We start from the raw sequence: 22,500 nt of genomic DNA, 5'->3' as shown, positions 1-22,500 counted from the left end.
ATGTATGTATGTATGTATGTACACAGTATCCTAGCATTCACAATTCAGAAAATGGTCAGTGTGAACCTAACCCTTTTAACGCACAGATCAGCAGCAGACGCGTTCCTCATCGTCAAATTAAGTCATGACAGAAAAAACCTGTTTATTTTTATTGATTTTTTAAATTTTTAGTTCACTCTACATTCCTGTTGGTCTAGTCCAGCCAGGAAGCCATCGCGCGAGTTTTCTTTTGCCGTCACGCGTCGTAGAAATAAGACGAACGACGACGACGACGAAGAAGAAGAAGAAGAAGAAGAAGAAGAAGAAGAAGAAGAAGAAGAAGAAGAAGAAGAAGAAGAAGAAGTCGTCTCAGTACCTGAACGACGCATCGACGCAGCTCATTCAGAAAACCAAGTATTTTTTTATTTTTGACTCTCAGGCCAGGTGACAATGATGACAAAATTGAGGAGGGAGATATTTGTAAGATATATTCCTGTCGCACGTGTTTGTCGTCGAGTGAGGAAGGGGGAGGGATGAGGGAGGGAGAGGGATGCCCTCCTCCTCCTCCTCCTCCTCCTCCTCCTTGTCGCTAGTCAAGGAAGGAAGGTTTTGATTTGTGAGGGAGAGAATAGGGGGGAGGAGTAAGGGAGGTCTTGCCGCCTCCTCCTCCTCCTCCTCCTCCTCCTCCTAGTCGCTAGTTAAGGAAGGAAGGAAATGATTTGTGAGGGGGAGGAGGGAAGAGGAAGGAAGGGAGGTCTTGCCTCCTCCTCCTCCTCCTCCTCCTCCTAGTTGCTGGTTAAGGAAGGAAGGAAATGATTTGTGAGGGGGGGAGAGGGAAGAGGAAGAAAGGGAGGTCTTGCCTCCTCCTCCTCCTCCTCCTCCTCCTCCTCCTCCTCCTCCTCCTCCCTGTATACGGAAGAGTACCTTCGAGGAGAGAGAAACAATCCACTTCAGATCATTTTTTTTTTTATTTTTCTTTTTTCTTTTTTTTCTTCTTCTTCTTCGTCGGCGTCGCCGTCGTGATGTTTTAAGACAAAGCGAGGTGAAACTGCTGACGGGGCGGGTTTTTCGTGAGGTTAACACGATTAGTCAGGAGCAGCCCCAGAGAGAGCGAGAGGGAGTTCTTCCTCCCTCAAGAAACACGTGTCTTTGTGTGTGTGTGTGTGTGTGCCTTTAGAACGACTCTAAAATAATCTTCTTTTTTTTTCTTCTTTCTTTCTTTCTTTCTTGCTTGAATGTGCCTTCGTCACGTGTCGCCTCTGAGGGTTTGGTTCACTTATTTCTTTTATACATAAACTCTCTAAGAGGAGTATTGGGAATTACAGAAACAGTAAGTTCAGATTGGAAAAGATTTAAGTTTTCGTTAATAATAATTATTAGTTTTTTTTGGTATACTTTGTAAGATAAATAATAAAAATAACATTATAGAATAAATTCAGATATAAAATGTAAAAGTTTCTGTAACTATTTTTTGGGGGGTTATTATATGATTCTCTAGTTCCTTATTTGTTTTTATTTTGACATTTTATCGTAAAAAAACAGAAATAACTTCTTGTATAAAAGTATAAGTTTTCAGTATAGTATATATATATATATATATATATATATATATATATATATATATATATATATATATATATATATATATATATACCTCGATGGCTCAGTATTACAGCAGCAGCTTCGGACTTCGTAGGTCTGTGGCGCGGGTTCAAACCCGCAGCCGACTGATCAGAGAGGCAGACACTTTGCTATCCGTGTAGACATCCCGGGATTATATTTGTAATCAACGGATAGGTTTGCTTAAAAAGCAAATGGATGTTACAGACTAAATACACACACAAAACAAAGCCACTACAACACCTTCTAAAAACATAAACATCTCACACGTCTCGAACTCTCGCCATACCCGCGCAATAACTTCTCGCTGCTGGGAAGAAAGGGCGTTGGGTCGGGTATGATACATGAAACATACGCTCCGGGGTCTAAGCGATGTCAGGCAGGGCAGCCGATCGAGACCACAGGTCTACCCCAAAGCCAAATCAAAAGTCCTTCAAAGAAGGCATATGCTTACCCCATACAAAAATGGGAAAGAAGCACGTTAAAAGAAGAAGAAGAAAGAAGAAGAATATATATATATATATATATATATAATAATTTTTGGTGTCATATAGTTCACTAATTCCTTATTTGGGTTTTTTTTTTTTTTCAAGAAACGCTATTTGATAACCTATTTTCGTATACTATAGAAACAAGTTTAAAATGCGCCGAAGTTTCTTCGGCGCAATTGAGTTTTCTCTACAGCATGTAATCAAGGCCACCGAAAATGGATCTATCTTTTAGTGGTCTCGCTATAATGCTGTATGAGCGGCGGCCCATGAAACTTTAACCACGGGCCGGTGGTGGCCTATCCTATATCGTTGCCAGAAGCACGATTATGGCTAACGTTAACCTTAAATAAAATAAAAACTACTGAGGAGGCTAGAGGGCTGCAATTTGGTATGTTTGATGACTGAAGGGTGGATGATCAACATACCCATTTGCAGCCCTGTAGCCTCAGCAGTTTTTAAGATCTGAGGGCGGACAGAAAAAAGTGCTGACGGACAGACAAAGTCGGCACAATAGTTTGCTGTAACAGAAAACTAAAATGAAAAAGATTAACAAAATCAAAATAAATAAAATTATAACTTTTTTCTTTTTATATTATATATAAAAATGTGGTTATCAAACAGCATTTCCTGAAGTAAAAATGAAGAAGACTGAATTATTTTAAGGGTAAACAAAATTAAAATAAACAAAATTATATCTTTTTCTTTTTTATTGCATGCGAAAATTGGGTCATTAAAAACTATTTGTTGAAGTAAATGGTCGACAGATAAAATTATAAAATCCAAATAAACGAAATTATAACTTTTCCTTTTAGTTTTCTGTATGAGAAAACTATTTTGCCGGCTTTGTCTGTCTGTCCTCACTTTTTCCTGTCCGCACTTTTTTCTGTCCGCACTTTTTCTGTCTCACTTTTTCTGTCCGCACATTTTCTGTCTGCCCTCAGATCTTAAAAACTACTGAGGCTAGAGGGCTGCAAATTGGTATGTTGATCATCCACCTTCCAATCATCAAACATATCAAATTGCAGCCCTCTAGCCTCAGTAGAACTTATTTTATTTAAGGTTAAGTTAGCCTTCAGCTTCTGGCAATGGGCCGTGGTTAGTTTCATGGGCTGCGGCTCACACAGCATTATACCGAGACCACCGACAGACAGATCCATTTTCGGTGGCCTTGATTATACGCTGTAGCGGATGTACAGAAAACTCGATTGCGCTGAAGACAATTCGACGCATTTTTACATGTTTTATTGTATACGTGGTTATCAAAAGTACTTTTTGAAAAATCCCAAATAAGGAATTAGTGAACTATACGATACCAAAAAAAAAAAAAATTAACAGTTAGTTAAAGAAAACTTATACATTTTATACCTGAAGTTATTATTTCCATTATTTTTGATAAAATGTAAAAAATTAAAACAAATAAGGAATTAGTGAACCATACGATGACAAAAAAAAAAACAATGAATAACTTTTATCTCTCTGTCTCACGTAGGAATAACAATGTCCCTGAGTAGCTTTTCTTCAAAGAGGAAAAAAAAATTACCAGAACAATGCAGAAATCTCTCAGATCAAAAGGAATATAGAAATGTAGAATGAATGAGTATATGCTGGTCTAGCCCAGACGGGTTACTACCCCTCCCCCTCCCCTTTTTTTAGGGTGGGCCAAGCAGCATTCTGCTTGGAAGAATAAAACCTAACCTTTACGTGACTTTTGATATATGGACTTATTCACACTGCCCACGAGTGAAAAAGGAATTTTTTTCAAATTTTTCTCTCTCTCCCGCTTTTGGTGAAATTTTTTTATTTTTATTTTTGTGGGTGTGTGGGTGGAGAGTCATTCTTTTTATTCCACCCTCTCTCTCTCTCTCTCTCTCTCTCTCTCTCTCTCTCTCTCTCTCTCTCTCTCTGACACGAGGACGCAACACACGCATGGAGACATATACGTATATATATATATATATATATATATATATATATATATATATATATATATATATATATATATATATATATATATATATATATATATATATATATATATATATATATATTATATATATATGAATATATATATTTATATTTATATATATATATATATAATAATAATCCATATGAATATTTTCTGAATAATAATAATAATAATAATAATAATAATAATAATAATAATAATAATAATAATAATAATAATAATAATAATAACCTTTGAAGGTGGGAATCCCATTGCAATGACAAATTTTGGAACAGTTTCTTGATGTTTGTTTTTAAAGACATTAATTTATTTTTCATATACACTTAAATGAGAATAGTTCCCTCTCCTACATATTTTCTCTCAGGTTTACTATATTCTCCTCAATTATGAAGTACTTCTTGGTTGACCTATCTCAATAAGACATTAGGCTTTGTAATCTTACATATTACAATGACGTATTACAGTATTTAATTGTCTCTGCTCCATCAATTACACGCAAACCACCCCCTTTGAAACAATGTCCAAAGTTCACTTGTTCCTTATAAGCGTTTCTCTGCATTCACTCATTAAGTTTGCATCTTCTTTCGCTCCATGAGGCAACTGCTCTACCTCACTCTGAATATTTCAGGAGGTCTCTCACCTTTCCCTCCCTCACTCTCTCCTCAGCTGACCTCTTTCGCCGTTGTACGTATTCCTAAATGAGCCTTTTTCTTCCATCTTTGTTTCAACTCACAGCATTTCACTTGAAAAACCCACAACATTTCGCTGTCGTCTTTTAAATGCAGCCCCAGTGACCCCGTCCGCAAACTTTTAACATCCTCCCAGTTGACCTCTTTCTGTTGCTTGTTGAACCATCTTTCTGTCTACTATTGAGCACCTGTCCCCTCTCCCATTGTCGCTCCAGCTTATTGGCACGTTTTTATCATTCATTGTCCCATTGAAGCGTCTTTCGTTTAATCTTCACATTGCAGTGGTGTGCTGTTAGAACCTCAAGAGTTCAAACGAGGATGTAGTGCATTACTACCCTACAACAAGTCACCTGATGTTTTGATGGCATATTTATATTTTTATCTGTTTGTTTGATTAATTTGTCTGTTTTCCTATACCAATAACTGATCTCTTCTTTTTGTTCTTCCTGTTATCTTTTGTCACTTCTTTCAAATGAACGCAATATTCTTTGGAAGCTTGGATTTTGCGTCGGTGGCCCCTGCGGGCTTGTTCCATATGAATATGGATTTGTCTTCTAAAAATAATAATAATAATAATAATAATAATAATAATAATAATAATAATAATAATAATAATAATAATAATGATGATGATTCTTAATTCTCTTTTTAGCTATTATTGATTGATTGATCTAAGGTTAAAGCGTCGATTCCTCTTTTTTTTTTCACTTATCCATGCATGATTGTAACCAAGGTATGCCTGGGGATCGTAGGCCCCCCTCCCTAAATATTCGACACTTTTTTGGCGGTGTCGAATTTGCATTTTGTCAATTTTTTGAGTTATCTGCATCGATGGTGATTTTCTCACTGACTTCATGTTTCAGTAAAGTGTCAAGTCTGTCTCTCTCTCACCATCCAGGATGTATGGTGAGAGAATCTGTCTCTCACCACTTTTACACCATCTAGGATTCATGGTGAGAGAGTCTATCTCTCTTTCATCATCCAGGATTTATGGTGAGAGATTCTGTCACTCTCACCATCCAGGATGTATGGTGTGAGACGTACACTCTTGGTAATAAGCAGAAACAGGAAGTGGATGATAAAATTCCCGTCGATGCAGACAACTCAAAAAACTTAATAAAATGCATGTTCGACAATTTACCCCCCCCCCCCGACGATATTTTTGATTAAGTTAATAAGAAAGTAATCGTAGTGCTTGATTGAAATAAATGAATGACAGAATTTGTTTTTGATAGATTTTTAAGCCAACTTCCCAACCAGCTGAAATCCATTAAGTTACTTTTACAGATGATCTGTTTTGGGCTTCAAGTTTCTTTTACAAATGTTACTTATACAGATGATCTATTTTGGGCTTCAAGTTACTTTTACAAATGTTACTTGTACAGATATTCTATTTTGGGCTTCAAGTTACTTTTACAAATGTTACTTTTACAGATGATCTGTTTTGGGCTTCAAGTTCCTTTTACAAATGTTACTTATACAGATGTTCTGATTTGGGCTTCAAGTTACTTTTTCAAATGTTACTTATACAGATGATCTGTTTTGGGCTTCAAGTTACTTTACAAATGTTCTGTTGTGGGCTACAAGTTACTTTTACAAATGTTACTTATACGGATCATCTGTTTTGGGCTTCAAGGTACTTTTGCAAATGTTGCTTTTACAGATGATCTGCGTGGGCTTCAAGTTACTTTTACAAATGTTACTTTTACAGATGATCTAGTTTGGGCTTCAAATTACTTTACAAATATCACTTTGATGATTGTTACTTTTACAAATGTTACTTTCACAAACGTTACGTTTACAAATGTTCCGTTTTATGTTTCAAGTTACTTTTGCAAATGTTCTTTTTAAGAGCTGTCCTTTTCAAAAGGAGATATAAAACTTTTTTTCCTAAAACTTTTTCCAGATTTCTTTTTTTTATTATCAGATAGATCATATACTTTTGGCATTAAATGTTCCCAAAAGCGTTTTCATCAAACTGTTTTATTAATAGATATTTTATATATGCCATGACAGTGTAGTATAATAATAATAATAATAATAATAATAATAATAATAATAATAATAATAATAATAATAATAATTATTATTATTATTATAATAATAAAGTATTGCCAATAATAATAATAATAATAATAATAATAATAATAATAATAATAATAATAATAATAATAAAGCATTCTGGCAGAATGTCATGTATTGATAATAGTAATTGGAAAGTTACAGTATTGCGGTTGTAATTATAATAATAACGGCAATTGTTATCATTATTATGAACGGCCCTAACGTTTTTATCACTATCCACACAATAACACAAATAATTAACGTAATTATCATTACCCTCCTCCACCTTATCAAATGTCATCAACACTATTATATTTTTTCTGGTCGCGGTAATATTTCGATAAATAATGCCGCAAGTATCTGGGTTAATCCTGGGAGTGAAATTCTTCCCGTTAACTTTTTTCACTTGTGAACGAGAAGGAAAAATAAAGATAATCAGTGATATTTCTGCCCTAAACTGGAAGACTGCAGTATCTGCAAAAATACAAAACAGAAAAGTGGTAGATACTGCTATTTTCCCTTGCCCTGGTACTGATTTTTCAGATACTGCAAATGGGACCCCTAAATACTCGTGGAAAGCATTGAAGAATCATTCTGAAAATGGTAGGTACTGCAGTTTTCCCTTGCCTTACTACTGATTTTGCAGACACTGCAAATGGGACCCCTAAATACTCGTGGAAAGCAGTGAAGAATCATTCTGAAAATGGTAGGTACTGCAGTTTTCCCTTGCCTTACTACTGATTTTGCAGATACTGCAAATGGGACCCCCTAAATAAAGCACTGAAGAATCATTCTGAAAATGGTAGATACTGCAGTTTTCCCTTGCCTTACTACTGATTTTGCAGACGCTGCCAATGGGACCCCCTAAATAAAGTATTGAAGAATCATTCTGAAACTGCAGTAACTTGTGTATTAGTGTTTCACGAGCCCAGCAGGTGGCACATCTCAGTTTCGAAAATTTTGTAGATACTGCAGTTTTCCATTTTAGGGCAGAATAGTTTCTTTCATTTCGCGATATTTTAGTCTTGTTTCATCATCAGAGGTACTTTTAAATGATATTTCGTCTGTACACGATGAACTGTGCTGCTCTAAAATGGAAGACTGCAGTATCTGCAAAAATACAAAACTGAAAAAAATTGGTAGATACTGCAGTTTTTCTTTGCCTTACTACTGATTTTGCAGACTGCAAATGGGACCCCCTAAATAGAGCACTGAAGAATCGTTCTGAAACTGCAGTAACTTGCGTATTAGTGTTTTACGAGCCCAGTAGGTGGTATATCTCAGTTTCGAAAATTTTGCAGGTGCTGCAGTCTTCCATTTTAGGGCAGAATTCAGGTCCTAAAGATAAACAGTGATATTCAAGTTTGTAAAAGATAATGACAATTGAGTTCGTGTCCAAGACATCAATTCACTGACAAAAATGAACAAACTGGATTGAACAGACAATATATTACCTGAAGGAACTAAATTAACTTGCGGACGAGACACTATGTATATATATATGATATATATTCCTGTGTGGTGGACACTTTCTCCTTTTTTTTTCACAAAGACAGGGACCTTTCTCCTTTTTTTCCACAAAGACAGGACACCTTCCGATGCACGACAATAATCAAACTGACATTTATCACAGACACGAGTGGAGAACAATGTCACTTTTGAAAACCAGAGAGATTTGGAAAAAAAACTTCTTCAATTCGAAAAAATTCTTCACCACATTCTTCTAAGACACTTGGAAAAAGGGTAGTTTTTTTAGAAAAAAAAAAACAAACTTCTTCACCACATTCTAACTGGACGCGATAACACACATACACGAGCACAAACAAAGACACGAAACACAAACAGAACGGCGTCACTTTTTCCGGGCCTCCGAAGGATTATTGACACTTAACACTATATATATATATCACCGACAAGGCAGTCGGCGCGGCGTCGAATGGTAATGACAATCTTCTTCTTCCTTTTTTCGAACCATCGGAGTTTCCCGACGAAAGCCACCTACGTACACCATGAAGAGGTCCCCTTCGCCCGCCCGCCAGCGCGTAGTTATTTTCCTTACGACACGACACGGCACGGAGAGAGAGAGAGAGAGAGAGAGAGAGAGAGAGAGAAAAGAGAGAGAGAGGGAGAGAGAGAGAGAGAGAGACAAACACACGACGCCAACGGCGGCAGCAGGCAGCCTAAAGCCAGACGAGTTTCACCTGTCTTCCCCGGACAGACTCTAAGAGTTAACTGCGCCCGGAATGATCATCGCTTTCTGTGGGCTCCTCCCGTTTTCATTTTCCTTTCTCCCTCTCTTCTTCTACTACTAATACGACCACCACCACCACCACCATCACCACCACCATCTCTACTCTCTCTCTCTCTCTCTCTCTCTCTCTCTCTCTCTCTCTCTCTCTCTGTCGAAGTTTACGTAAAACTTGCTGGTTTTTTTTCCTACCTTGATGCATTTAACCGAAGTGTTTTTTCCCCGTAATTGTACAATTGTTTCTTTATTTGCTCTAAGAATCTCTCTCTCTCTCTCTCTCTCTCTCTCTCTCTCTCTCTCTCTCTCTCTCTCTCTCTCTCTCTCTCTGTCGAAGTTTTCGTAAAAATTGCTGATGTATTTTTTTGACCCTGTAATTGTAGAATTGTTTCTTTACTTGCCCTAAGAATCTCTCTCTCTCTCTCTCTCTCTCTCTCTCTCTCTCTCTCTCTCTCTCTCTCTCTCTCTCTCTCTCTCCATTCGTTTTGTTTTCCTCTGTTATTGTACAGTTATTTGTTTATCATTTGCCCAAATGCATCTGCTTTTTAAAGGTTGCTAATTGTGAGGAATGTTTGATGATTGGAGTGTGGATGATCAGCAAACCAATTTGCAGCCCTCTAGCCTCAGTTGTTTTAATGATCTGAGGGCGGATAGAAAAAAAGTGCGGACGGACAGACAAAGCCGGTACAATAGTTTTCTTTTCAGAAAACTAAAAATGTGAAGTTTTAATTCAAGAATGATGAGAAATATTCTCTTGTGTTTTTCTTGTACTTTGATAATTTGCTTACATTTTTTTCTATTTATTGTTTAATTTCTTCATTTATCAGTTTTCTGTAAAAGAAAATTATTGTGCCGGCTTTGTCTGTCCGTCCACACTTTTTCTGTCCACCCTCAGATCTTACAAACTACTGAGGCTAGAGGGCTGCAAATTGGCACATTGATAATCCACCCTCCAATCATCAAACATACCAAATTGCAGCCCTCTAGCCTCAGTAGTTTTTATTTTATTGAAGGTTAAAATTAGCTATAATCCTGCGTCTGGCAAAGGCTACCACCGTGCCGTCGTTAAAGTTTCATGGGCCGCGGCTCATACAGCATTATACCGAGACCACCGAAAGATACATCTATTTTCGGTGGTCTTGATTATACGCTGTACAGAAAACTCGACTGCCCTGAAGAAACTTCGGCGCATTTCTTACTTGTTTTTTTTCTTTTCGAATAATGATCTCTTCTTAAATATTTCCCATTACCTTCCGTTACTTCTTTCTAATGAACACCTGAATACTCTTTGAAAGCTGAACCCTATTCATATGGAAGAATCCCACCTAAGTTAAGTTAAGTATACCTTAGTTTAACCAGACCACTGAGCTGATTAACAGCTCTCCTAAGGCTGGCCCGAAGGATCAGGTTTATTTGACTTGGCTAAGAACCAATTGGTTACCTAGCAACGGGACCTACAGCTTATCGTGGAATCCGAACCACGTTATAACGAGAAATGAATTTCTATCACCGGAAATAAATTCCTCTGATTCTTCATTGGCCGGTCGGAGAATCGAACGCGGGCCCAGCAGAGTGCTACCCGAGAACGGTACCAACCCGTCCAGTGAGGAACTAGCCCACCGTAGGGGCCACTCACTTGAAATTCAAGTTTCCAAAGAATATTATGGTGTTCATTAGAAAAGAGCAACGGGAGGTAATAGGAAATATAGACAGAAATGATCACTTATTAAAAAAAGAGAAAAAATAAATTAAAAAATAAAAGAAAAATGTAAGTAAATGATTAAAATACAAGGTGAATTGCATTAGGAGTACAAGTTCGTTTACGTCAGGAACTGCGTGAAATTGCTTTTATATGAAAGATCTCTGGAAAATTTTCAAGTGCGGGCTGTGATATGGAGTCTTTGTTGCTTAAGGAACTTGTCTTACTTATTAGAAATGTTGGGTCTTTGTTACTTATTTTACTTTTTTTTTTTTACTTATCAGAAAGGCCAGGGCTCCAAATTTTGCGTCTTTGAAGTCGAGGTGTATTACAAATCGAAAATTCTGCTCGTGACATCCTGCCGAGTTGCAGATTATTGTATTTTGCATCCTCCTCCTCCTCCTCCTCCTCCTCCTCCTCCTCCTCCTCCTCCTCCTCCTCCTCCTCCTCCTCCTCCTCCTCCTCCTCCTCCTCTGGTGTCATCTTTTAACAGGACAACTCAAGAATCTATCTTCTTCTTCTTCTTCTTCTTCTTCTTCTTCTTCCAAACTTTCAGGAAGATTTTTGATGCAATGTCGAATCCCGTCGAGTTTCCGACTCATCGACCTTCACCCCTTCCCCTCCCCCTTTCCCGCCCCCTCATTTTCCAGTGGTAATCGAAGATTTTGTCTGGATCCTATTAAACTTCTGTCGTCTTTGATTGTCAATTGCATCGTGGGAAGGGCGTTCTTGAATAAAAGACATACACACACGCACACACACACATACACACAAAGGGTCTCACTGTCTCTGTATCTCTTCGTGTGAGAGTAGCAAGTGATTTCAATCGTTGCTTTTTTTTCGTTTTTTTTTTACGGGCTTTCCTAGGAGCAAGAGCCCGTGCTGGCATAAGGTCAGGGAAAGCAATAACAACGGGCTTTCTTGGGAGCAAGAGCCCGTGCTGGCATAAAGCCAGGGAAAGCCACAACAACAAGGGGCTTTCTTAGGAGCAAGAGCCCGTGCTGGCATAAGGCCAGGGAGAGCCACAACAACAACGGGTTTTCTTGGGAGCAAGAGCCCGTGCTGGCGTAAGGCCAGATTAAGCCACAAGAACAACGGGTTTTCTTACGAGTAAGAGTCCGTGCTGGCATAAGGCCAGGGAAAGCCACAACCACAACTGGCTTTCCTAGGAGCAAGAGCCCGTGCTGGCATAAGCCCAGGGAAAGCAACAGCAACGGGCTTTCCTAGGAGCAAGAGCCCGTTCTGGCATACGACCAGGTAAAGAAGCAAAAACGGGCTTTGCATTTGCAATCAAAGAAGACATAACACCCACTCTTTTGCTTTAATTATTGAAAAATCATGTTTAATTTTGTCCCAATCACTGTTAATTAATTGTCATTGACTTAAATTGGCACCAAAAACAAAAAAACCGTTTTATTCAGTATTCTCTGCGTCCAAAAAGCAATTGCATTCAGTAATATTATACATGATGATATATATGTTTGTTCACGTCCCTTTTAACAGAAGCTTAGCCCCGAATATGTCGTTCAAAGTTGGAGAAACTTGGCAAAGTCTGCAAGAAAGTATTCTCCTTCTTCCATCTTACTTTTCTCGACTCTCTCCTGACAATTCCTTCACAGAGCAACTGCAAAATGTTTTTTCTTCTGTTACACATTCAAATAAACTTTTTTTTTTTTTTTTTAAACTCCCAGTTTCCCTTTCATCTTAGGTCCCAGCGCTGGCTTAATATTTGACCTGAACTTTATATTCCAACCCAATACTCATGATTCCACCTTGAATAAAGACTCTTTTCCTGTCATTTTGCAAGAATTATTCCCATGAATTCAGTTTTCTCACCTTGTTCATCAGTGCCGTCAGTGCACCTGATGTGGTGCACTGCAGGCATTACTTGCGGTTCTTTGCAGCTGCAACCTCTTTCATTCTTTTACTGTACCTCCGTTCATCTTCTCATTCTTCCGCCTTACTGTCCACCCTCTCCTAACAATTGTTTCATAGTGCAACCGCAAAAGGTTACACCTTTCAGACCTTCTACTCCTAATGTCGTTTTCAGCTCTGAATGACCTCATAGGTCCCAGCGCTTGACCTTCGGTCAGAATTCTGTATTCCACATTCCATTAGGTGGTATGAAAACCAAAGCTGTCTCTGAACCTTTGAACATTTCATGTCTTGAGTACGAAGTTTGTTAAGTTGTTTTCTTCCAAAACGAAGGATAAGAGTATTATTAATTATAACTCTGTTCCTTCCCGACACTGGGTTTGGGGGAGGCGTACAAGTCTTCTCTTAAGGTTTTCTATTCCTTCATTGTTAATATAATTTTGTTGTTGTATAAGTGATGGAATTCCAAAGCGACTATAGGGGCTGTTAATTTTATTTTTTGAAAGCTTTAATTTTTTTTATTTTTCTCTATTATTTGATGGAACAAGAAACCTTATCTCGAGGGTTTCTTTTCCTTCATTGTTAATATAATCTATTTCCTGTATTTAATAGTGTCTTTCAAAAACCAATGTGGTGATTTTTGAGTTCCGTTCCGTAACGGCTTCTCGAAAAGATTATTCGACTTGCCTGAGATTACTGGTTAATTGTGTGAAATTTTTATGTCTTCTTGCAGTCATATGCACTAAAAACTGGGCTGGGGAGTTTTCAGTGCATATGACTGCAAAACGACATAAAAATTTCTCACAGTTAACCAGTAATCTGAAGCAAGTCGAGTAACCTTTTCGAGAAGCCGTTACGAAACTGAACTCAAAAATCACCACATTGACTTTTGAAATACATTACTAAATACGGGAAATAAATTATATTAACAATGAATGAAAAGAAAACCTCGAGAGAAGGCTTCTTGTTCCATCAAATCATAGAGAAAAATTTAAAGAAAAATTTATTTAAAAATTTCAAAAAATAAAATTAATAGCCCCTGCAGTCTCATTGGAATTACATTACTTACACAACATACAAATTATAATACAACATACAAATTATTTTAACAATGGCAATAAAAGTAAAACATTAAGAGGAGAATTGTATTCCATCAAGAAGAAAAAATGAAAGCTATAAAAAAAAAAAAATAATAAAACATTTCAATCAAAAGCCTAAAGATCTTGAGGAAATCTCCATCTCCACCCCACGAGCACAGACCCCGACCGAGAACCGCCTGTTCTGTTATCTAATACCAAGAGGCTTCAATCCGTCATTTGGTTCTCGTTTATTGTCACAGAACAAGGGGTGGGGTGGGAATAGGTTAGTCTCCCAAGCACGCTGCCAGCCAGCCGATAGTAGGCTTCGACGAAGAGAGGATCGTAAACCTCCTATATGAAATCCTGAAGGACTGCTCCCCCACTGGTATTATGGAACTTAGGGGGTGCTTAGCCCTCCGCTGCGCGGTGGAATATTGCTCGAAAGAACAGCAGGCAGTGGTGGCAGCTCTCTCTCTCTCTCTCTCTCTCTCTCTCTCTCTCTCTCTCTCTAAGTATTTAGGTATTCCATAATTATATACTCCAGTACCATTTCAACTTGAATTTTAAGCTTAAACTCTCTCTCTCTCTCTCTCTCTCTCTCTCTCTCTCTCTCTCTCTCTCTCTCTCTCTCTCTCTCTCTCTCATAAATATATACAATCAATTAAACAAGAATGTATCATTGCCCAGAGAATATTCTCTCTCTCTCTCTCTCTCTCTCTCTCTCTCTCTCTCTCTCTCTCATCAATTAAGCAAGAATGTACCAGTGCCCAAAGAATATTCACTCTCTCACGCCAAAGACCATTATCTCTCTCTCTCTCTCTCTCTCTCTCTCTCTCTCTCTCTCTCTCTCTCTCTCTCTCTCGTCAATTCAACAAGAATGTACCAGTGCCCAAAGAATATTCACTCTCTCACACCAAAGACCATTATCTCTCTCTCTCTCTCTCTCTCTCTCTCTCTCTCTCTCTCTCTCTCTCTCTCTCTCTCTAGGACCTCCTGAATCCTGAGGAAAAGAGTAAATACCTAAATCCTGCGTAGGAATCCTTTCCCAGGCAGGAACTCCTTCGAAGGAAGTGTGGCTGGTTATAATACCTTCTCGACTTGAATAGCCAATCTCAATAATGATTGGTTTAATGGCCCAATCATTAGATGGGTCTGATTGGCAATTGTCACGACGCAGACAGTGACGGAGATTACGGTTCAGTGTGGGATGGAAGTACTGGTGTTTTGTTGCCTTAGGGAATGATGACAGTAATTGGGAAAATAGAAATTGATCCTATTTATATATTTGAATGGGTCTTTATGTTTTGCGTGTGCGTGTGTGTCTGTGATAGGGTGAGGATGTATATATATATATATATATATATATATATATATATATATATATATATATATATATATATATATATATATATATATATATATATATATACACTCGTCAGACAACCAACACTGCAGAAGAGTTTCTTTCATTATTAAATTGCCATGCAAGGATTTCATTTTTTCCCATTTGTATATATTATTTGGTGGATAATTTTCATTCTCGAAACCTTGGATCCAAACAGGAAACGACTGGAGAAAATCTACTTTCTATGAGTTTTTGAACAGATTATACGAAGAATGCTGTCCAGCATATCCCTTTTTCGTTCCCACAAAAATAAAATTAACACAAGAACTCATTTCAGCTCGCATGTCAATGTAACTTTCGGAGCCAGATATTTAACCCTAGCTTAAACAAAAACTAATCGTTGAAAGGTTATACCAAAAATATTAAGAAAATTATGTGTGTTCTTCAAACGTGTACACATATGTCAGTCTAATGTGACCAGAAGAACGCTTCATGTGTCTCAGTTTAAGGTTATACACCTCACATTGTGTTATCATGAAGTATCATTTGGGGTCTAGCTAAGTATTCCGGAAGCGAATTCCAATCCCGCTACGGACATCAAAATTACTTCATGGTTTTGCGTTCGGATCTGAGGTTTAGTAGTGACGAGCGTATCCAAAAAGTTGCGAAGAATTCGTGAACTTAAGAATTCACTGTGTTCATTACAATTACATAAGTTTCTGGTAAAAGAGTGACCAGTAGATCTGCGTCAAACATAAACAGGTTTACGTTGACGTTAGAAATAATTTTGTTGTCTACAATTCCCAGGATCGAGAAACATTTCGAAATATCTTAGTACTAGTCAGACGGCAGTTCCGGGAAGATTTACAGACTGAAAAACAATCTATAAATCCTCCCTTCGTAGCCTAAACAGACGCCGAAAAACCGCGCGAGCCGCTCCTTGAATAACAAAGTAACGGCGAGAAGAAGAAGAAGCATCAGCATCAGCATCACACACGAGAGGGAGAAGAAGAAAAATGCTATCTGACAGGAGACAAATTGCGCCAGAAGGCTTCTCGACTTCCGCGGTCCAGCGCGAGGCAGGCGAAAGATTCCACCTCTCCCTCCTTCCCTCGCTCGCTCGCCAACTTATCTTTCTATCCCCGCTGTCGCGGTTCTCGCCATTTCTTTGTGGTTTAGGAAGGAGTTGAGGGGAGGAGTGAAAGTCATAGAAAGCTCTTGACTGTCATTCGTTTCTCTAGATAGCTTTTTGAAACGAGAAACAAAATGGCCTGGTACTGTCTATCACGCGTTCCTCTAGAAAGGTTTTTGAACTGAGATACAAGGTGGCTTAGAACCTTTTTGAAATGAGTTGCAAAATGGCCTAGTACGTTTTTGAAATGAGTTACAAAATGGCCTTGTACCTTTTTGAAATGAGATACAAAATGGCCTTGTACCTTTTCGAAATGAGATACAAAAGGCCTAGTACCTTTTTGAAATGAGATACAAAATGGCCTTGTACCTTTTCGAAATGAGATACAAAATGGCCTTGTGCTTTTTTGAAAGGAGATACAAAATGGCCTTGTACCTATTTGAACTCAGATACAAAAGGCCTAGTACCTTTTTGAAATGAGATACAAAATGGCCTTGTACCATTTTGAAACGAGATACAAAATGTCCTTGTACCTTTTCGAAATGAGATACAAAATGGCCTTGTACATTTTCGAAATGAGATACAAAATGGCCTTGTACCTTTCGAAATGAGATACAAAATGGCCTAGCACCTTTTGAAATGAGATACAAAATGGCCTTGTACCTTTTTGAAATGAGATACAAAATGGCCTTGTACCTTTTTGAAATGAGATACAAAATGGCCTTGTACCTTTTTGAAATGAGATACAAAATGGCCTTGTTCCTTTTTGAAATGAGATACAAAATGGTCTTGTCTCTTTTGATATGAGATACAAAATGGCCTTGTACCTTTTGAAATGAGATACAAAATGGCCTTGTACCTTTTGAAATGAGATACAAAATACCTTTTGAAAATGAGATACAAAATGGCCTTGTACCTTTTTGAAATGAGATACAAAATGGCCTTGTTCCTTTTTGAAATGAGATACAAAATGGTCTTGTCTCTTTTGATATGAGATACAAAATGGCCTTGTACCTTTTTGAAATGAGATACAAAATGGCCTTGTACCTTTTTGAAATGAGATACAAAATGGCCTTGTACCTTTTTGAAATGAGATACAAAATGGCCTTGTACCTTTTTGAAATGAGATACAAAATGGACTAGTACCTTTTTGAAATGAGATACAAAATGGCCTTGTACCTTTTTGAAATGAGATACAAAATGGTCTTATACCTTTTTGAAATGAGATACAAAATGGCCTTGTACCTTTTTGAAATGAGATACAAAGTAGCGTAGTACCTTTTTGAAATGGGATACAAAATGGCCTTGTACCTTTTTGAAATGCGATACAAAATGGCCTTGTACCTTTTTGAAATGAGATACAAAATGGCCTAGTACCTTTTTGAAATGAGATATAAAATGTCCTACTACTATCTATCACTCGTTCATATAGAAAGGTTTTTGAAGTAAAATATGAAATGTCCTTGTACTATATATCACTAGGTCCTCTAGATAGTTTTTAAAAATAAAATTGAAATTAAACTGGTATCATGCATAAAATGGACGCAGTCTCTTCGATTAGGAAGGACGCCGAGGAATAAAACAGTGATTATGAAAAAAAATCCACGATTATCAACTTATATTACCACGGTCCTCAGCGTATAACTGAGTGAATTCAAATCGTATAGAAAACGGAATGTCTGTTCTGCCAATTCGTTTCAAAATGTCTTTGTGTATTTGCAGTCAAAATAGCTCCAGATCTTTATCCAAAATCCACAACAGCAACTTCCTTTCGCACTTGCAAAGCCAAGAAAGAAGAAGAAGAAGAAGAAGAAGAAGAAGAAGAAGAAGAAGAAGAAGAAGAAGAAGAAGAAGAAGAAACGTTTTGTTTATTTGCAGATTCTAAATAACTCCAGATCTTTATCCAAAATCCGTTACAGCTTTTTCCTCTCACACTTGAAAAGCGAAGAAGAAGAAGAAGAAGAAGAAGAAGAAGAAGAAGAAGAAGAAGAAGAAGAAGAAGAAGAAGAAGAAGAAGAAGAAGAAGAAGAAGAAGTATCCTCGATTAGAAAAAAAATTCACGGATGAAACTTATTCGCCCGGATACTCTTGATTACAAATCTCCTGGGAAAGTACAGAGAAAGGACAAAGAAAGGGCAGAGAAAGGACAGTGAGTGAGAGATATAAAAAGAAGAGAAAGGAGAGATAAGAAAGCGAGAGATAAGGAAAGTGATTCAGAGTTACCGGGGGAGGTAATCTATAAAGAATAGGGATTAAGATGAAGTGTCACTGCTGCAGAGAGAGAGAGAGAGAGAGAGAGAGAGAGAGAGAGAGAGAGAGAGAGAGAGAGAGAGAGAGAGAGAGAGAGGCTTGCTTAAAATCGAAGTTAGAATGGGACTGAATTATATGATTGTGCAATACTTACACACACACACACACACACACACAGAGAGAGAGAGAGAGAGAGAGAGAGAGAGAGAGAGAGAGAGAGAGCTGTACTTAAAGAATAAGAGGAAACGAAATGGTGTTTTGAGACACAGACACATAAACACACACACAGGGAGAGAGAGAGAGAGAGAGAGAGAGAGAGAGAGAGAGAGAGAGAGAGAGAGAGAGAGAGAGAGAGAGATGTACGGCGTTGGTCCGTAACCCAATGTCTTCACGGACATCCAGTGTCCGACCTCATTGTGTGGTCTCTGACAAATGGTCTCTCTAACGTGTCCTCTCCCTTTTCTCTTTTTCATTTGAGGCTCCATTTTCTCTCCCCCGCCATCTTACCACTCCCAAATTTTTTATTTTTTAATTTAATTTTATATCATCATTAGTTATGAAGGCCTGGTAATCACCTGTTCAGTTTTATATCCCGGTTTGCACTCACTCAGTTTCCCTTATAATTCTTATCTCTTCCACGTCAATATAACACGATAATTGAAAAGTGTTCATACTAAGATAAAGAAAAGTACATTATCAGCTTATTGAAAACAATCTTTAATCTCTGTACAAGAGAAGGTAGTGAAATACGGTGGGGTAAACCCGTAGAGTTTTACGTAAGCCTTCCTGAACCTTGCTGTTAAACTCTACGGGTTTCTCTATCCACGTTTCATTACCTTCTCGTGTTTAAGATATAAAGACTGATATAATTGCGCCGGTAATGTACTGTATGTCTCTTTACAGAAGTATGAACACTGGCGATTATTGTCTAATATTGACGTGAGGCAGAAAAGAATCATAAGGTAAATTGAGAAAACTCTATGTAAAATTAATTCATATTATGCAGCCAGCCTGTTTAACAGAAATTATTATTATTATTATTATTATTATTATTATTATTATTATTATTATTATTATTATTATTATTATTATTATTATTAGTTAGCATTGAGCTGGTATTTATTATTATTATTATTATTATTATTATTATTATTATTATTATTATTATTATTATTATTATTATCATTATTATTATTATTATTATTATGCATAACAGAAATGTTTACCTGTAAAGGACAGGACATTAAAACAAGGCATAATCGCTTCATATGATACTGTGATCCCCCCACGAAAGGGGAGCGATTGTAGTGGAACTGACGATCAGTCCCACATCGTGGGGAATTTGGGGATTACCTCAAGCCAGCTGCGTGCGTCCGCCAAGGTCTTGCCTAAATTACATTACATTACGTGAAGTTAAGCAAAATTTTTAAGTACCTTTAAATCTTCGTTACTGGTGTGATTATCTTAACGAATCACAACACAAAAAAGGAGGCTGAAGAACGGTGATAACAACTGACGAAAACGAAGAACAGAGAGAAAAAAGAATACTGGAGATATTGATTGCTATATACTCTGGTCGAGAATAGGCAGATAGATAGATAGATAGATAGAGAGATTAACAAACAAGGTGCAATATATATATATATATATATATATATATATATATATATATATGTGTGTGTGTGTGTGTGTGTGTGTGTGTGTGTGTGTGTGTGTGTGTGTTCATAGTGAGAGAGAGAGAGAGAGAGAGAGAGTAATGGATAAATCATACAAGCAAATCCCATGGTATAATTGCCAAGACCGCCAGCCAATGAGAGCCCCCTTTCTAGATAATTAACCTACTTTTTCCTCCTTGTAAAACAAAAAAAAAACTCGTTTTTTTTTAGTCCCTTTTTTTTTTTACACCTAATACTAAGATTTACGTAAGGAAACAGGTCCCTGAGGCTGCAAGGGATTAAATGGCTTTGCATGGCTGGAATTTAAAACTTCCCTGCCATCATTTTACGTGAGAGGACCAAAGGATTATGGAGCAGAGGTAATTATTGCCGAGGCAGATTAAGTATGTATATATATGCATATATATACATATCTACATATATATGAATATATATATATATATATATATAATATATATATATATATATATATATATATATATATATATATATATATATATATATATATAGATAGGTATATATATATATATAATATATATATATATGTATATATATATATATATATATATATATATATATATATATATATATATATATATATATATATATATATATATATATATATATATATATATATATATATATATATATATATATATATATATATATATATATAATTTACAAAAATATAACAGCCATCATAATGACACTCCAAATTTTAATCCTGCTTCCCAGATGGTTCAGAAGTTTGTCCCTTCAACTAATAATAACTTGGAACTTTCCTCAAAATTATTAAAAAACATATATTTATTAATATTATTATTATTATTATTATTATTATTATTATTATTATTATTATTATTTTTTTTTTTTTTTTTTTTTTGGAATATCAAAAGTACCCCTCCACCCCACTCCTACTCCAAGCATCATGACCAACTCCTGATGAACGCTCCCCCACGTGATTCCCTGTCAACACATGGTCAATAAAGGCCTCTCTAGTTGAGCTTGGCACTCGTGACCTCGTTTTGGCACTGATGACCTCCTCTGCTGGCACTGATGACCTAAGCTGGCACCTTTGACCTTGCTTTGTTTAGGCGAGTTGGGAGGCTCTCACTCTCTTGGACGCCTTTCAGCACCTTGTCCCATTAACTCAAACCTTGTTTTGTGTCCTGATGAAAGTTATGGCTGTTTTATCTCTCTCTCTCTCTCTCTCTCTCTCTCTCTCTCTGATTTTTCACTCGTTTTAAATGATACTTGGTCCATGCATTCCCACATTAAAGAGACATTTCTCTCTCTCTCTCTCTCTCTCTCTCTCTCTCTCTCTCTCTCTCTGATTTTTCACTCGTTTTAAATGATACTTGGTCCATGCATTCCCACATTAAAGAGACATTTCTCTCTCTCTCTCTCTCTCTCTCTCTCTCTCTCTCTCTCTCTCTCTCTCTCTCTCTCTCTCTCTGATTTTTCACTCGTTTTAAATGATACTTCGTCCATGCATTCCCACATTAAAGACATTTCTCTCTCTCTCTCTCTCTCTCTCTCTCTCTCTCTCTCTCTCTCTCTCTCTCTCTCTCTCTCTCTCTCTTTCTGATTTTCACTCGTTTTAAATGATACTTGGTCCATGCATTCCCACATTAAAGAGACATCTCTCTCTCTCTCTCTCTCTCTCTCTCTCTGCATTACATAAGACGGAATGTGAATAAGGAATTATAGAGGAAAATAAAAAAATATGTAATAATTTCAAAAGTCAAATATACGTTATTACAAAATACACCACTCACAATTTATAGACATATGCTAATAGTCTTTCATATTGTTTTATTATGCAATATACCTCATGCATTGCACTGTAGGCATTTCTTCAGGTTCTTTGCAGCGTGGCTTCGGCCCCCAGCTGCAACCCCTTTCGTTCCTTTTACTGTGCCTCCTTTCATATTCCCTTTCTTCCACCTTACTTTCCTCAACCATCTCCTAACAATTGATTCCTAGTGGAACTGCTTTGAGGTTTTTCTCCTGTTGAACAATTTAAACCTTTTACTGTCAATTTCCGTTTCAGCGCTGAATGACCTCATAGGTCCCAGTGCTTGGCCTTTGGCCTAAATTCTATATTCAATTCAATTCAATTCAAGGTCATTTTGATATATTACATGGCTTTAGAAGTGAATGAATAAGTGGATAAATGTAAAAGTAAATAAATATAAAAATAAATATATATATAAAAGGAACTTTGACATGAAAAATTAATTAAAATAAATAAATATGGCAAAGAAACTTCAACACGAAAAAATTAAACAAGGATAAATCAAAACGATTTAGAACTCAAAGGTGATGGTAAACAGGATAAATACCAAAAAAAAAAAAAAAAAAATAAATAAATAAAAAATACAAATAAA

At 36.9% G+C, this 22,500-nt stretch overlaps 1 protein-coding gene across 1 annotated transcript in view; it reads left to right on the top strand.

Moving 5' to 3' along the window:
• LOC136842393 (ABC transporter F family member 4-like) overlaps nucleotides 1-22,500 on the top strand; it is a 40,798-nt gene that overhangs the window by 4,717 nt on the left and 13,581 nt on the right. Inside the window, exons 2-4 of the mRNA XM_067109649.1 lie at nucleotides 172-393; nucleotides 11,038-11,229; nucleotides 17,970-18,218. Of these exons, the coding sequence (XP_066965750.1) occupies nucleotides 172-393; nucleotides 11,038-11,229; nucleotides 17,970-18,218 (663 nt within the window). The remainder of the gene's footprint in view (nucleotides 1-171; nucleotides 394-11,037; nucleotides 11,230-17,969; nucleotides 18,219-22,500) is intronic.

Source organism: Macrobrachium rosenbergii, chromosome 10 (genome assembly GCF_040412425.1).
Source record: "Macrobrachium rosenbergii isolate ZJJX-2024 chromosome 10, ASM4041242v1, whole genome shotgun sequence".
NCBI classification, from domain to species: domain Eukaryota; kingdom Metazoa; phylum Arthropoda; class Malacostraca; order Decapoda; family Palaemonidae; genus Macrobrachium; species Macrobrachium rosenbergii.
This window is presented reverse-complemented; position numbering and strand designations above follow the sequence as displayed.